We start from the raw sequence: 16,674 nt of genomic DNA, 5'->3' as shown, positions 1-16,674 counted from the left end.
GCTGTTGCTCTATGTCTTTTCAGTACATTCTGATATCCAAATGATTTATGACAAATCTCACAATCGAAAGGTTTTTCGCGTTTATGTACCGCCTTCATGTGAGTAGTGAGTTGACTTTTGTGCCCAAATGATTTGTGACAAATATCACATTCAAAAGGTTTGCTATGATTGTGTACGGAATTTATGTGATATTTGAGATGATGTTTTTGACTAAATGAATTAAGACAAATTTTACACTCAAAGGTTTTGCTACGATCGTGTACTGCGTTGACATGACGTTTGAGGTTACTTGATAGTCCAAATGATTTGTGACAAATATCACATTCAAAGGCTTTACTACGAAGATGTACTAAACTTATGTGAGATTCAAGTTCACTTTTTCGTCCAAATAATTTCTGACAAATATCACATTCAAAGGGTTTGCTCCTCTCATGTACTGCCATTATGTGCCTTTTGAGGCTACTCTTTTGTCCAAATAATTTGTTACAAATCTTACATTCAGAGGTTTTGCTCCGCTTATGTACTGTAACTATGTGCCTTTTGAGGCTACTCTTTTGTACAAATGATTTGTTACAAATCTTACATTCAAAGGGTGTGCTCCGCTTATGTACTGTACTTATGTGCTTTTTTAAGTTTTGTTTGTTTGCAAATGACCTGTTGCAAATTTTACATTCAAGTGCTCCAATGCCCTTGTGAGTCGGTTTCATATTTGCTTCTCCACTGATAAATTGACAGTTATTAACGTAATCGAATCCTTTTTTTATTAAAATTATCAACCTTTTCTCATTCAAGTGATGTGTTTGATATTGACTTTCTGTTTTCACAGTAGATGGACTGATGTTTGTCAATGAGGTTTTTACTTCAGGCTTAACATCCCTGCACTCGAAATCGATGCCAATATCGTCATTGATGTCATGGGTCTGAGTTTCGTTTTCTAATTTCACAATAGGTTGACAAATTTGATTCACAGTTTTGCAGATGGATGTAGATGAAAACTCAACTTCATTTTTTACATTTTTGCTATCGAAATCCACCAAAATTATCCCGTCTAACCCCTCCTGTAATGGCATAGACTCATTCGTGTTATTGGCCTAACATTAAAATTGTGTTGTAGTTTTTAATAGTGGAAATTTGAATATAATTCATAAGAGATGAAACTCACCGATGGTTCATTTATCGTTAATTGATCTCCAAAGTTTTCGGCTTTGCCCGACTCTACTCGATCGGCATAATATTCGCCGACATCTGACCAATCATCAAACGGTTCCTCTTTAATACTAAAGAAACAATCGATTAAACAAATATTTTCGGCATGCATAAAAAAGTGTATACCTAACAGAGTCCTTTCTGTTCTCCATCTCTCACTGGGTTAGAGTAAGTTAATGTGAATTTTTACGATATTCACTGAGAAATTAGTTAAAGTTAGATGCCTTGAATAGCCAACACAGTACCGTATTTTCATGTATACACTTTGACGGATGTCATTTGTAAACACTTACGGCAGGAATAGATAAATAGCGACTGAGCGTAGAGAGTTATGTACGACGATGAGCGAGGCACTTGAAATTGTAATGAAAATTTCATTCATTCAGGGGCACAATTAGCTTACTTTAACATGTGGTGGGTGTGGAGAAATACTCACACAAATAGTATAATCCTGAACAACAGCCACGAAAAATCGGAGAGTATCTAAAAACGGGGAAAAAGCAAGGAACGTCTCAGGCTCTGAAATTTTAGCTTTGCGCATGATTTTTCAGTCTTTGTAATTGATATAGATGCTGGTTCTAATGTAAAATTTCATGTTTTTCCAGAAACTTGTATCACAATTGTCGAAATAAAATTTACTATTTTCAGTGTTAAAGTGTCTAAATTTTTCCGGAAATATAATATTTAAAGAAGTAAAAAAATGTATGTTGCTCTATTTAAAACAATAATATTTCAATTCCTATTTATTCAATCAATATTCCTACGGTTTTCAGATACTAGCATGAGGTTTACCTTGCATGAAAATAGGAATAATCTCATTTTCAGGAATTCTTTTTTAATTTTTTGGCAGCTTTCATTTGAAACGTCCAATATCGATGAATGATCTAGCTCATAACACAAATATTAATTAATGCACTAAAAATGTTATTTCATAAGAAGAAAAGGTTTCTTGTCTATGATAAATAAAAATTCAAAATAATTGATTTAATCATTAATAGATATAGTTCGGTCAGTTTTGAATTTCGGTAGTAAGCCTCGCGCTGCCTTAATTAGCACTCGAATTCAATTAAAGAGAATCGACAGAAAAGGTATTGTACGTAATATGCACAGCGCACGACGCAAACAGACGTTTCTACTGAAACTAAAAATCTACGCAGACAGATGCACACTCGCATATAAAGCAGGTGCACACCGCCTCGTGTCCTTTTAAATGTAACCGAGCTCAAACGTCATTGTCGCTTGCATTGATGTTGCTGCGTCGAGTAATATGGACATTTAAATCGTCCGTGTAAGTAATCTCGCGCGCGTGTGTATGTGTGCATACATGCGTCTTCCGTACAGGCCAGGAGGTTTTCTCTCGTATATAATATATACGCGCGTTCATCGATGTGTATACTGTTCTTTGCCTTTCAAGTCAGCTGCGATCTGGCATTATCGTCCCGAATGCATGGAAAAATGAACGGGAAAGGAAGCAACAACGACAAAAAAGTCTCTCCGATTCGATAACAACACACACACCCGTAGAGCACTGAAAAAATGCGATGTTTACATTATGCCTCGTTTAAAGCTCGTTCGGTCAATTTTTTCTTTTCTCTCGTTCTCTCTTTCTCGACTCAACGAGGACTCGACGCCTCGATGCAAAATATAAAACCCACGCGTTTTTGCGCGTTGATCGACCATCGACAGACACACACTCACACACCTGCGTTACGCGTGCATTACATCATCGCATCTTTATCAAGTCATACTACTGACAATTTGTTGAGTTTTCCGTTCGTATTTGCGTTACATTTTATAATTGAGAGCTCGCATATACATATATGTATCAGAGTCGGGAAAATTTTTGCTTGATATATATATGGCACGTATGGCATCTACCCATGTATACTACAAGCGATAAAGTTCTCTCGATATTCAAATTCGCGCATAAACATTGCGAATCGTTATTATACCTATTACGCGCGACCGAGTGCTGCGCTATACGCTCGTATTCATAATGAGGCAATGAAAACTGTATTTTATTGTAAATCAATATTCGCGATACGTCGCGGCAATGACAAGCCGCCTGTCACAGCTCGTGTACAAGTCGAGTTTTTTTTTTTTTTTTTCCNCGGTTTTTTTTTTTTTTTTTGCCGCAAGGGCGATCCGTTACCACTCGGAACAAAAAAGCCTATATCATACGTTACTATTACTCGATGTGTTTGTATAGCGTATAATATGATGTATGAATTATCGATCGGTGCGCCTTGAGTGTCGTTCCGCGAATTCGTGTGTACATAATATGCTGTATCAAGGGGGTATATACACATTATTATACTTACTCCTTGCTTGAGTAATTAATGTAGATCGTTAATTCGAACGATCAGAACCACGAATATTCAGAGACAAAAAACGATCACCTTACAGCTTACTTCTCACTGTTCCTCCTGTATTCGTCATATTGTTTTTTCGTGTCGAACAGAACACATTGGTTAGGAGACATAAATTTTTCCTAAGTTCGAGAAAATTTTTTCNTGCCTATTTTTGCAATTGAAATCGGGTCATCGTCGCGCAAGCAACGAAAACCAATAAGAAGCATTTACTTGGAAAAACAGTTCAGTCGATATAAATGGGATGTTTCAAAAACGATATTTCAAAAAATTGACGACCAAACCTTGTTAATATTTAAAGTTTACGTTTGAAAGTTTAGTAAAAGATTTTCACAGTCACGACCAAATAAATGACAGTTTGAAATGCTTTATTGTTTATAAGAAATATTGTCTAAAATTACATAGCGTAAGCCGACTGATTGCAAAAGTCTTCGTTGCGTCCAAAATGCATCGAATAAACTTCACACTCCTGAGGTTGGCTTTCATTATGTATCGTCATTATATGGTTTTTGAGTACATTTTTGTATCCAAATAATTTGTGACAAATTTCACATTCAAAAGGTTTGATCCGATTATGTACTGCATTTATGTGTCTATTGAGGACACTCTTATATCCAAATGATTTGTGACAAATGTCACATTCAAAGGTATTTCTTCTATCATGTACAGTCATCTTGTGCCTTTTAAGATCACTCTTGTTTCCAAATGATTCATGACAAATCTCACAATCGAAAGGTTTTTCACGTTTATGAACTGCCTCCATGTGAGTAGTGAGTTGACTTTTGTATCTAAATGATTTGTGACAAATATCACATTCAAAAGGTTTGCTATAATTGTGTACGAAATTTATGTGATATTTGAGATGATGTTTTTGACTAAATAATTTGTGACAAATATCACACTCAAAGGTTTTGCTACGATTGTGTACTGCGTTGACATGACGTTTGAGGACACCTAATAGTCCAAATGATTTGTGACAAATATCACATTCAAAGGGATTTCCAAGATTATGAGCTGTTGCTCTATGTCTTTTCAGTACATTCTGATATCCAAATGATTTCTGACATATGCTACATTCGAAAGGTTTAATTCGGTCATGTACTGCTTTTATGTGACGTTGGAGATGGATTTTTTGCCCAAATGATTTGTGACAAATGTCACATTCAAAAGGTTTGCTATGATTGTGTACGGAATTTATGTGATATTTGAGATGATGTTTTTGACTAAATGAATTAAGACAAATTTTACACTCAAAGGTTTTGCTACGATTGTGTACTGCGTTGACATGACGTTTGAAGACACCTGATAGTCCAAATGATTTGTGACATGTGTTACATGCATAGGGTTTGCTTCGATTATGTACTGCACTTATGTGCTTTTTTAAGTTTTGTTTGTTTGCAAATGACCTGTTGCAAATTTTACATTCAAGTGCTCCAATGCCCTTGTGAGTCGGTTTCATATTTGCTTCTCCACTGATAAATTGACAGTTATTAACGTAATCGAATCCTTTTTTTATTAAAATTATCAAACTTTTTTCTTTCGAGTGATTTGTTCGATTTTGATTTTCTGTTTTCACAGTAGATGGACTGATGTTTGTCAATGAGGGTTTTACTTCAAGTTTAACATCTCTGCACTCTAAATCGATGTATAACTCGTCATTATGGATCGGAGCTTCGTTTTCTAATTTCACAATAGGTTGACAACTTTGAGTCTCAGTTTTGCAGATGGACGTAGATGAAAACTCAACTTCAGTTTTTACATTTTTGCTATCGAAATCCACCAAAATTATCCCGTCTAGCCCCTCCTGTAATGGCATAGACTCATTCATGTCATTGGCCTAACATTAAAATTGTGTTGTAGTTTTTAATAGTGGAAATTTGAATACAATTCATTAGAGATGAAACTCACCGATGGTTCATTTATCGTTAATTGATTTTCAAAGTTTTCGACTGTGCACGAGTCCACTCGATCGTCAGGATTGTCGCCTACACCTGACCAATCATCAAACGGTTCCTCTTTAATACTAAAGAAACAATCGATTAAAAAACAATTTTTTCCATGCATAAAAAAGTGTATACCTAAATGAGTCCTTTCTGTTCTCCATCTTTCACTGGGTTAAAGTAATTTAATGTGGATTTTTACGATATCCACTGAGAAATCAGTTAAAATTAGATGCCTTGAGTAGCCAACACAGTACCGTATTTTCATGTATACACTTTGACGGATGTTATTTGTAAACAGTTACGGCAGGAATAGATGAACAGCTACTGAGTGTAGAGAAGTATGTACTACGATGAGTAAGGCACTAACAAGTCATGAAAATTACACCGAAATTGTAATGAAAATGTCATTCATTCAGGGGCACAATTAGCTGAAGTACTATAGGCGCGGAGAAATATATAACCGAAAGTATCTTTTGTTTTAACAGCTACGAAAAAACTGAGAGTATCTAGAAACGGGGAAAATGAACCAACCTCTCATGCTCCGAGAGCTGTTAATCTTTTAATCACCAGAATTTCAACAATGCGCGTAGATTTTCAGTCTTCAAAAATCATAAAATTTTCAGTTGTACGTTGCGAGAAAGTTCGCAGTATTTCTTAATATCTTTAATATCTTGCAACGGTTCTTACACATAGCTGCATATTGATTTATAAAAGAAAATAAATATTTTTTACATCGAATACACTCGGTGTAATAGCGAGATTCAATTTTATAAAATAGAAACCTTTCTTAAGCCTTTGAATACATCTCGGTGCTGAGTTAAAAGAGCTTAGCAGATGTGATTTTTTTTTCGAACAATTGTACCGAACAAGTCGAGAGTCGGAGATTTTGAGCGCAGTCAAAAGCGTCGAAAAGCCGCCGGTGTGTCTCGACGTGAGCACAAACAGAATAAAAAAAACAATCGATACTTAGCCGCAATAGCTTGAGATTTCGTGCATTACGTCAAAATGGGTTTTGACGCGTTCGATGACTCAGAGCGGGGAAAAAACGTTACTTTGCGAGCATCGTGCACGAAACAGACAGTCGTTGTGAATCACTGCTCCAAAGTGGGTGCATGATAAAAGTGTTTGCTTGCAGCTGGTCGTTGAATTGAAGCAAAAACTGCGAAATTAAACAGTCGATTTACATTTTATAACAAATCGTAAGTTTTATAGTCAGTGAAAGCGTTACAACGTTTAAATCATTATTTTACAATGAGTGCATGTAAAAGACGCAAAATGGCATGTAGCCCTCTAGAAGAGAGTAGAGAAGAAAAGCAAAGTCGATTCATCGAATTGTTTATAGAGCAATGTGATTGGAATGAAGAGGATTTAGTGGCATTTATTGTAGTTGAATTTGATGGCAATGTCGTGGATATCAACTGGATTATAAAGACAGCTCTAGAAGCAGAAACATATCCTTACGAACTCCTTGAAATACTTATGGAAAATGGCATTGAGTTGCAAGTACTCAATGACTTGGGCCAAACGGCAATCCATATTGCGGCAAGAAAAGGATATGGCTCAATTATTAACACGTTTTTCGAACATTCCGGGGGCGAAAATGTCAGCGACAATGAGGGACTCACGTATTTTCACATAGCCTGTATGTATGAGTGTTGTGAATCGGTGCAGAAATTCATTGATCAAGGCGTAGATATCAATCTTCCGTATTATAAAGATGGATGTAAAGAAATCCCATTGTCATTATGCATTAAAAACAGACCTTCAGAGGATACATTAGAATTACTACTAAACAATGGCGCTGATTATAAATTGTTAGATGGCTGGGACGAGGACCCTTTGAAGTATCTCAAACTTTTAAGTCGAAGATCTGAAACGTTGAAATTACTCGCTGATCCTTACTTCGAGAAACTCCTAAAAAATGGAAAAAATTCGGAGGTACTCGAAAATCGCAGTGACAGTGCAGGATTCACGTACTTACATGCAGCTTGCATATGTGGCAACATCAAGATGGTACAGAAATTCATAGATCAAAAAGAAGATCTTGATCTTATTTGGCGCTCATCAAGTGATATTAATAAAACACCATTGACTCTAGCTATTGAATTTAATCAAATAGAAGTAGTAGAAATGCTCTTGAAAAATGGTGCCAATAAAAACGCGAAACTTGTGGGAAAAAATCCGTTGCACGTTTACTTCGAGTGTCATCAGGATGAATCTGAAAAATCTCGTTTATTGAATTTACTCATTATTTACAAGTGCGACGTAAATGAAAAAGACAGCGAAGGCTATAGTCCGTTGTACCTTTACTTCAGTAAATGCTGCGAAGCAATTTGTGACACTTGTTCATGTTGTAGGGAAGGATTAGAATACAAAATAATCGAGGAATTGCACAGTAATCTTAGGTGTCTGGAAATTCTGCTTAAAAATGAAGCCGACGTAAACGAAGTTTTTGCAGAAAAATATTTACATGGGCGGTCAATACTTCACTCGATTATTGGTTCTGAAATATGTTCAAGGAATCAGGAAGGCCGTCACGGCTACATCCATAAAAACACAGTGGGTATCAAATTTGTCAGAACACTTTTGAAATATGGAGCCGATGTTAATGCCAAAGACGATAACGGCAATTCACCTCTTCACTTAGCTGTGTTGAGCAATAATCTGGATGTAGTTCAGGTACTTTTAAAACGTGGAGCTTATGTACAAAGTGTCGACCTCTCGAAGTTTCATTGGCGGTATGATTTTCGCATAAAATGGTTTGACGAAATAATAACATTCCTTTTAATCATAAATTGCTTGATTGAAAAAGGATATAAAATGAATGAATCAAGCTATCTGACAGTATTGAAAATTTTGGTCGATGAAGTTATTCTTAGTAAACCCAGCATTGAACGGAGCGATAGTCTACTCGTTGGTAAGATTCAATGAAGATATTTTGTATAATTCGTGCAACTAACGCATTTTACATTTTACAGGTTCTTTGACACAACTTCGTTCGTTTCTGGCGTATGTCCAAAGTAGGGATTATGATGTTGATCAGTTCGAGAGCCATGAAAAAGATCATTTGGCTAAAATAATTCATCGGCATCTTCATTTTGTTGAAAAGAGTAATGCATACATGACAGTGGAGACGAAGGATTGCCTGCAAAAATTGCAAAAAATGTTTACGTTGGGAAGGAATGACGTTCTTAGATATAATGCTGAAATTTCAGTAGAAATAGAAAAATTAAACAAAATGAGGATAAAAGACGATGTATCTCTTCTTGATGTTTGCGCATCTGATCCCAAAAAAAGATACCACTTGTTGAAAAATTCAGAATTTTGGCCAATAATTAACTCAAAGAGATTTGAAAAAGAATTTCCTCATTTATCTCAAACAATTAAACCATACATAATTATTTGTTTCATGAGAAAATTGTTCACGGACATCGGATTGAAATACTTAATGTTGTTAACACAGTACAAACTCCCATCATTATGCTGTGAAAACTTAGTCCAGTACTTAAGTAATGAAGATATATTGTACCTATGTCAAATATATATGAATAAAATTTGATATCGTTGAGAATTTAATGCATTGCATCGAATTTTTTTCAAGAACAATTTGACACAGAGCGAACATTTTGCGTTGACGAGTGAAAATCACAATAAATTTGCTGACTTTGCTATAAATGCATATGAAATAAACTGTTCTATTCTAAATCTACTCCAATCATAGCTCCTAAAAAGACGTGAAAACAAACTCCTCGGCTGAATAGTTGCAAGTAATCAAGTAGCCAAAAATAAATACCACCACGACAGTAAACAAAAGCGTAATGATAGTTGATACCCGCAAAGTTCGTGAATTACTTATGCAGATATTTTTTGTAAATTTTAATAAAAATCGTACCAAAACGATTGTGCATATCTGAATTGCATATGCTATCAACTATCATTCCACCTTTGTTCATTGTCATGGTGGTACTTTTTTTTCAACCAAATTTCTCATAGCACAATAATTACTACTGTAAACGACGCATCATAATTTGATTTGAATTCAATCCTATGTTCATAATAAATCAGTTATAATGTTTTTAAATCATTCTATCTTAAAGCATAGCTAAGCAAGTAGAAAGTTAGACTATAAATTAGAGAATATCTGGATTTGTGTTCGATCTTCGGAAAAAATTTACAACTTTTTTGTCTATTTCTCTTCAAAATGATAATTGGTAAATCTCATATATTCCAATAACTTCTATTCACGATTTAATTTGCTGGGTGAGAATATTCCAATAAATTCAAGTAAACATAATATTGATGACATTTTCATGTTAAAATCTTACAATTTCTAGTCAACCAATATTATTCAAAGATCTTTTGTTCGTCAAATTTATATTTACTCATAATTTCTAATAAAACTGATCTTTCTCTTTCTTTCATGATGTATAAAATTAATTAATACCGATTAAAACACAAATTTGTATTTGCCTCAGTTTCATTTGTCTTGATGGGGTTAGCAGGTGCAAAAACTTAAAAAATACGGTGAAAACCAATTTTTCTTAGTTTTTATCGATTTCTAAGAAAAAAAAATAAGAAAAGTTGCGTTAAATCGTCCTGAATATTGTAGCTTTCATTTATAGAATTCACCGAAATGATCATCAGCGGCAGATTACGGAGCATGCTAATTACTTCTTTTGAAAATATCTATAATTTAGTTGATGCTACTGGTTTTTTCTTCTAAAATACTTAGTTTCAGAAGTCCAAAACAATTCTTCGGAGAAATCGACACCAAGTTTGATTTTTAAAATTATTCAATGTAAGGACAATAAATAAACAGATGAACCTAATGTTCATAAACGATTTTGACTTCATCTTTCTGTCACTAATCATATTTATAGTATGAGAAAATTACTTTAAAATTCTCGCTCAAACGATAAATTTAACTCAATAAATTTCTTTGGTACTAAATAGAAGGATTCGTCGTTTAATTTGGACACTGAGATGGATAAAAGTGAGAAGAAAAACGAAGAAGTTGTCTTGAAAAATAATTCAAGGGAACACGACGATGTTGTTTCCAATGAAAAACAACACGTTTGTGATGTTTGCCATGAGGCATTTCCACTAAAATCAAGTTTAATAACACATCAAGACACAATTCACACTAAACAAACATTTTTTACATGTGATATGTGTGAGAAGGAATTTGAGTTCCGAAGTCAATTGAGTAGACACCAAGTGTCAGAACACAAAAACCGCACCTATTTTGCATGCGATCAGTGCGAGAAGAAATTTGTGGAAAAATCAAGTTTGTTTACTCACCAAAAATTGATCCACAAAAATAGCAAAGATTTCACGTGCAACAAGTGCGAGAGAAAATTCGAAAATAAATCATCTTTACTCAAACACAAAAAAATATTCCACGAAGTTTTCAAAGATTACTTATGCGAAAAGTGTGCAAAGAGATTTGGCAATAAACGGAGTTTGCTTTTGCACATAACATCAGTCCATGAGGATAGAGAAGATTACTCGTGCAACGAGTGCGAAAAGGAATTTGAAAATAAATTCTCTTTACTCAAGCACGAAAAAATATTCCCCGAAGTTTTCAAAAATTATTTATGTGAAACGTGCGCGAAGAAATTTGACAATAAACATAATTTGCTCTTGCACATAAAAACAGTACACGAAAAGGGTGAAAAGACATTTGGACAAAAATCGAAATTGTTAAGGCACCTTAAGACAATACACAAAGGTCGCAAAGATTACACATGTGACAAATGCCATAAGAAATTCATAAATCGAAGCAATTTACAAAAACATAAAAAAATAGTCCACGAAGGTCGTAAAGATTTCGTTTGTGATGAGTGCGGCAAGAAATTTGGACAAAAATCGGATTTGCTCTCACACCAAAAGTCAGTCCATGATGGCCGTAAAGATTACGCATGTAACAAATGCGAAAAAAAATTTGGCGAACGGGGCAATTTGATGAAACACCAAAAAACAGTACACGAAGGTCGCAGAGATTACGGATGCGACAAATGCGAGAAGAAATTTGGACACAAATGGCATTTGTTAGTCCACCAAAAAATAGTACACGAAGGTCGCAAAGATTTCGAATGCGATAGGTGCGAGAAGAAATTTGCACAAAAAGGGGATTTGCTCTTCCACAAAAAGGTTGTCCACGAGGGCCGCAAAGACTACTCATGCGAAAAGTGCGAAAGAAAATTCGGATGTAATAGGTATTTGCTCTTGCATATAAGAACAGTTCACGAAGGTCGCCAAGACTATGCGTGCGACAAGTGCGAAAAGAAATATGGACAAAAATCGAGTTTGGTATTACACCAAAAGACAATTCACGAGGGTCACAAAAATTTTGCATGCAACAGGTGCGAGAAAAAATTTGGACGAAAATGGCATTTGCTTTTGCACCAAAAAATAGTCCACGAAGGTCGCAAAGATTACGCATGCGACAAATGCGAGAAAAAATTTGGACAAAAACATCATTTCCTTTCGCACAAAAAATTAGTCCATGAAGGTCACAAAGATTTTGCATGCCACAAATGCGAAGCGAGATTTAGGGATCAAAGCTACTTGAGAAGGCACCAAAAAATAGTTCACGAGGGTGGCAATGATTACGGAAGCGACAATTGCAAGAACAAATGATGATTGACAATTTTTAATGTGTATGTAATTTAGTTATACAGATATTTTTCTAAAATTTCGATAAAAATTTTTCTCACGGAAAAATCCAAGATGTAAACCATTAAATTGTTTAATTTAAATCAAAAAATGTTTTCTACATTCTTAAAAATCAGCTAAAACTCTCATAAGTGCTTTTTCCTTTTTATACTATTTGAATAACCTTTTAATTTACACTTTTTTGAATAAAATGACCATCTGAATTTATATGACAAAGTGAACTTGTTGAGGTTCTTCGAGTCCTGAAAGTCTTACAATGGTTCTCAAGAAGGCTAAGTACCGAATACCGTAAGACATGAAAGTCTAACAAAAGCTCAAGGAGCGGATGGAGCGTCTTCTCTTGAAATCCATGACTTTGTCCGTTGACTCGGATACGAGATTACGATTCGTCGCGTTCGTAGCCGAGATCGGCTACAAGACCGACTTGGACGCGAACCGAGTTGTTCTTCAGAATCAACAATCGAGACGTGCGAAAAACTATCGAGAAAATTCTTCCGGCAATGGGCACTGGAATCTCATTTCATACTAATACTCAGCGGGCTATCAATTCTTTGCTGTGTGCTAATCATGGATGAATTGAACAAACCAAGATTTATTGAATATTTGCTTGGTGGCTTGTCGGAACCAAGGCTCGCGATGACTTTGGATAAACAAACATTGTTTATACGTTACTAAAAAAAGGCAGCCAGGCAAATATGCGTATCTGTATACATACGTATGATTGAAAAGAAATCATTGATATAAACTTGAGCTTCGATACTTTAGTTGGTGCAGGAATAATATAATTAATACTAAAATATTAAATACGTAAATAAAAAAATGCTGTATATGATACTTTTTTATTTCTTATGTAGCTCTACAGATTTTTAACAGGATCGATATAAATATGAATAAAACTAGTGGCCGATTCATAGGTAAAAAGTACTTGCTCCTAAAAAATACGATTGCTTTTTTTGTAAATATTTATACCATCAATTCAACTTCGTTCAATTCAAGTTATCTTACTACTGGATACATTCACAAAGAGGTATATAATGATCTGAAAGTTGCCACATATGAAACCGATAGTTTTATTACCTATAAATCGGTTTTGCTAATTAAGATTTTCAACTAAGTAAAAAATAATCCGCTTACAGTACTGCAAGAGTTAAAATTTAATTCGATCGTCGACCCAGTTACCAATTCGAGGGATTTCATTGAGTTTGCCATAATAAACATTAACATAGAGGACTTTCTTATTGGTAATCCAATAAGAAGCATTTACTTGGAAAAATATTTTAGTCGAAAAATGGGATGTTTCAAAAACGGTATTTCAAAAAACTAATTGACAACAAAACCTTGTTGATATTTAAGTTTATGTTTGAAAGTTTAGTAAAAGATTTTCAAGTCGAGATCAAATAAATTACAGTTATAAATACTTCAATGTTCATGAGAAGGATTGTCTAAAATTACATAGCGTAACCCGACTAAAGGCAAAAGTCTTCGTTGCGTCCAAAATGCATCGAATAAACTTCACACTCCTGAGGTTGGCTTTCATTATGTATCGTCATTATGTGGTTTTTGAGTACATTTTTGTATCCAAATGATTTGTGACATATGTTACATTCAAAAGGTTTAATTCGACTATGTACGGTACTTATGTGAGATTTGAGACATTGTTTTTGACCAAATGATTTATGACAAATCTCACATTCAAAGGGTTTACTATGCTCATGCATCGTCATAATGTGCACTTGCAGATGATATTTTTGACCAAATGATTTGTGACATATGCTACATTCGAAAGGTTTAATTTGACTATGTACTGTATTTATGTGAGATTTGAGATGATGTTTTCTTCCAAATGATTTCTGACAAATATCACATTTAAACGGCTTGCTACGAAGATGTACTATACTTATGTGAACTTTGAGGTCACTTTTTCGTCCAAATGATTGGCGACAAATCTCACATTCAACGGGAATTCCAAGATTATGAGCTGTTATTCTATGACTTTTGAGTACATTCAGATATCCAAATGATTTCTGACAAATATCACATTTAAACGGCTTGCTACGAAGATGTACTATACTTATGTGAACTTTGAGGTCAATTTTTCGTCCAAATGATTTGCGACAAATCTTACATTCAAAGGGAATTCCAAGATTATGAGTTGTTAATCTATGACTTTTGAGTACATTCTGATATCCAAATGATTTGTGACAAATGTCACATTCAAAAGGTTTGCTATGATCATGTACTCCCATAACATGGGTTTTAAGTGCCCACTTGGATCCAAATGATTTGTGACAAATATCACATTCAAAAGGTTTGCTATGATTGTGTACGGAATTCACATGAGATTTGAGATGAAATTTTCGACTAAATGATTTGTGACATGTGATACATGCATAGGGTTTGCTTCGATTATGTGCTGCACTTATGTGCTTTTTTAAGTTTTGTTTGTTTGCAAATGACCTGTTGCAAATTTTACATTCAAGTGCTCCAATGCCCTTGTGAGTCGATTTCATATTTGCTTCTTCACTGATAAATTGACAGTTATTAACGTAATCGAATCCTTTTTTTATTAAAATTATCAAACTTTTTTCTTTCGCGTGATTTGTTCGATTTTGACTTTCTATTTTCACAGTAGATGGACTGATGTTTGTCAATGAGGGTTTTACTTCAGGCTTAACATCCCTGCACTCGAAATCGATGCCAATATCGTCATTGATGTCATGGGTCTGAGTTTCGTTTTCTAATTTTACAATAGGTTGAAAACTTTGAGTCTCAGTTTTGCAGATGGATGTAGATGAAAACTCAACTTCAGTTTTTACATTTTTGCTATCGAAATCCACCAAAATTATCCCCTCTAACCCCTCCTGTAATGGCATAGACTCATTCGTGTCATTGGCCTAAAATCAGAATCTTATTGTAGTTTTTAATAGTGGAAATTTGAATATAATTCATAAGAAATAAAACTCACCGATGGTTCATTTATCGTTAATTGATATTCAAAGTTTTCGGCTGTGCACGAGTCCACTCGATCGTCAGGATTGTCGCCTACACCTGACCAATCATCGGACGGTTCCTCTTTAATACTAAAGAAACAATCGATTAAACAAATATTTTCGGCATGCATAAAAAAGTGTATACCTAACTGAGTCCTTTCTGTTCTCCATCTCTCACTGGGTTAAAGTTAATTGCTGTTAATTTTTACGATATCCGCTGAGAAATCAGTTAAAGTTAGATGTCTTGAGTAGCCAACACAGTATCTTATTTTCGTGTATACACTTTGACGGATGTTATTTGTAAACACTTACGGCAGGAATAGATGAACAGCTACTGAGTGTAGAGAAGTATGTACTACGATGAGTAAGGCACTGACAAGACATGAAAATTAAACCGAAATTGTAATGAAAATGTCATTCATTCAGGCGCACAATTAGCTAACGTGCTATAGGCGTTGAGAAACATTTAAACGAAAAGTATATTTTTTAAAACAGCTACGAAAAAGCCGAGAGTATAAATTACCTCAATTTTACCGGAAAATATAATATTTCATTGGGAGATTGATGAGGAGACTTGTAAATTTCTTCGTCAAATTTAGATAATCATCAATAATGGGAAGAGTCGACTTCCCGACCTCCGAGAGATTTTTCGATTCGAGGGGAAGAAATTGATTGGTTGCTCATGAAGTATATGAAAATCGATCCCGTCGAGTTTTTTAGTTTTATGATAAAAACAGGATGCAAAGACGAGCCCGACCATGATGAAGACGGTAAACCATTGCTCCTTCGCCTCATACAAGTTCATTTTGCTGCCAAGTACAGGTTCCACGTCCAATAACTCAAGGTTCGTGAGATTTTGAAAATAGACGACAAGTTGAACTACACCAACGAATCTGGATTGACTCACTTTCACGCGACCTGAATGTCTGACTGTGACGTAAACTTCGAGAAATTTCTCGAGCTCGGTCAGGATCCCAATTGCATATCGTGCCCAAAGCGGTTAATTTGCCGCTGCACTTGGGTGTAGACTACGTAAAGGGATTGATATGTATCTGCACTATATTGCATTGCAAAGAGTAGATGATGACTTCTTGGAAAAATTCTTTGAGATTTTTTATGTCGTCCAGCAGACGTTACAGATCGACGCCCAGCATAGGATGGGTATTACACATGGCACATGGCTCTGCTCCGCGGAACGAAAAGTAAGGTCGAATTGCTGCGGGGAACAGGAGCGATCCAAATTTAGATACACCTGAGGCTCTGGCACAAGAAGGTAGCCGAAATTCTGCTGTAAATTGGCATCGATCAGAATTTAGCCGATGCACACGGATTTATACCATTGCTCATTGTTTGCAAAAATTATCACGATTTAAGATGCATCAGACACAGTGCAGGTTGACGCGAAGAACAAGAAGGGCAGGACGCCGCTGCAATTAGCCGTGGCGAATCTTTTACCTTCCTGGTGTGGTCGATATACTCTTGGATCTT

The 16,674-nt window shown here is 35.2% G+C and overlaps 4 protein-coding genes across 8 annotated transcripts; 1 reads left to right on the top strand and 3 right to left on the bottom strand.

Moving 5' to 3' along the window:
* Positions 1-8: 8 nt before the first annotated feature.
* LOC111694255 (zinc finger protein OZF-like) lies at positions 9-1,499 on the bottom strand (the record flags this gene model as incomplete). Its single annotated transcript, XM_023461694.1, has 3 exons — positions 1,333-1,499; positions 1,163-1,277; positions 9-1,091 (listed from the first exon to the last, which is right to left on the bottom strand). Coding segments are annotated over exons 1-3 (1,224 nt in total), but the record flags the coding sequence as incomplete, so codon positions are not given.
* Positions 1,500-3,945: 2,446 nt separating this feature from the next.
* LOC111694241 (zinc finger protein OZF-like) lies at positions 3,946-5,822 on the bottom strand. Of its 3 annotated transcripts, none has more exons than XM_023461549.1 (3): positions 5,654-5,822; positions 5,484-5,598; positions 3,946-5,412 (listed from the first exon to the last, which is right to left on the bottom strand). In XM_023461549.1, exons 1-3 carry the CDS (start codon positions 5,677-5,679, stop codon positions 3,973-3,975), a joined length of 1,581 nt encoding a protein of 526 aa, XP_023317317.1. In that variant the 5' UTR covers positions 5,680-5,822; the 3' UTR covers positions 3,946-3,972. The 3 variants fall into 3 exon arrangements, with proteins under 3 accessions (XP_023317317.1, XP_023317322.1, XP_023317328.1); XM_023461554.1 differs by having other exon boundaries at positions 3,946-5,379; XM_023461560.1 differs by having other exon boundaries at positions 5,484-5,566.
* Positions 5,823-6,793: 971 nt separating this feature from the next.
* On the top strand, positions 6,794-12,725 carry LOC111694254 (putative ankyrin repeat protein RF_0381). The gene is made up of 4 exons (XM_023461693.1): positions 6,794-8,256; positions 8,353-8,435; positions 8,497-8,789; positions 12,510-12,725. The coding sequence occupies exons 1-4, from the start codon at positions 6,794-6,796 to the stop codon at positions 12,723-12,725; spliced, it is 2,055 nt and encodes a 684-aa protein (XP_023317461.1).
* Positions 12,726-13,016: 291 nt separating this feature from the next.
* LOC106654015 (zinc finger protein OZF-like) lies at positions 13,017-16,457 on the bottom strand. Of its 3 annotated transcripts, none has more exons than XM_023461566.1 (3): positions 15,332-16,457; positions 15,162-15,276; positions 13,017-15,057 (listed from the first exon to the last, which is right to left on the bottom strand). In XM_023461566.1, the coding sequence occupies exons 1-3, from the start codon at positions 15,355-15,357 to the stop codon at positions 13,663-13,665; spliced, it is 1,536 nt and encodes a 511-aa protein (XP_023317334.1). In that variant the 5' UTR covers positions 15,358-16,457; the 3' UTR covers positions 13,017-13,662. The 3 variants fall into 3 exon arrangements, with proteins under 3 accessions (XP_023317334.1, XP_023317344.1, XP_023317333.1); XM_023461576.1 differs by having other exon boundaries at positions 13,017-15,090; positions 15,162-15,244; positions 15,332-16,456; XM_023461565.1 differs by having other exon boundaries at positions 13,017-15,090; positions 15,332-16,455.
* Between the last annotated feature and the right edge of the window lie 217 nt (positions 16,458-16,674).

Source organism: Trichogramma pretiosum, unplaced genomic scaffold (genome assembly GCF_000599845.2).
Source record: "Trichogramma pretiosum strain Unisexual culture from Peru unplaced genomic scaffold, Tpre_2.0 scaffold135, whole genome shotgun sequence".
NCBI classification, from domain to species: domain Eukaryota; kingdom Metazoa; phylum Arthropoda; class Insecta; order Hymenoptera; family Trichogrammatidae; genus Trichogramma; species Trichogramma pretiosum.
The sequence above is the reverse complement of the archived record's forward strand: the minus strand, read 5'-3'. Positions and strand labels throughout refer to the sequence as shown.

Bases quoted from the DNA above. Each gene is read 5' to 3' on its own strand.
- LOC111694241 (XM_023461549.1), bottom strand. From the start codon at position 5,679: ATGGAGAACAGAAAGGACTCATTTAG. The intron at 5,599-5,653 runs GTATACACTTTT...TTGTTTCTTTAG, and splicing joins AACAGAAAGGACTCATTTAG to TATTAAAGAGGAACCGTTTG. The intron at 5,413-5,483 runs GTGAGTTTCATC...TTTTAATGTTAG, and splicing joins TAACGATAAATGAACCATCG to GCCAATGACATGAATGAGTC.
- LOC111694254 (XM_023461693.1), top strand. From the start codon at position 6,794: ATGGCATGTAGCCCTCTAGAAGAGAGTAGAGAAGAAAAGCAAAGTCGA. The intron at 8,257-8,352 runs GTATGATTTTCG...GAATGAATCAAG, and splicing joins CTCTCGAAGTTTCATTGGCG to CTATCTGACAGTATTGAAAA. The intron at 8,436-8,496 runs GTAAGATTCAAT...TACATTTTACAG, and splicing joins GAGCGATAGTCTACTCGTTG to GTTCTTTGACACAACTTCGT.
- LOC106654015 (XM_023461565.1), bottom strand. From the start codon at position 15,357: ATGGAGAACAGAAAGGACTCAGTTAG. The intron at 15,277-15,331 runs GTATACACTTTT...TTGTTTCTTTAG, and splicing joins AACAGAAAGGACTCAGTTAG to TATTAAAGAGGAACCGTCCG. The intron at 15,091-15,161 runs GTGAGTTTTATT...TTCTGATTTTAG, and splicing joins TAACGATAAATGAACCATCG to GCCAATGACACGAATGAGTC.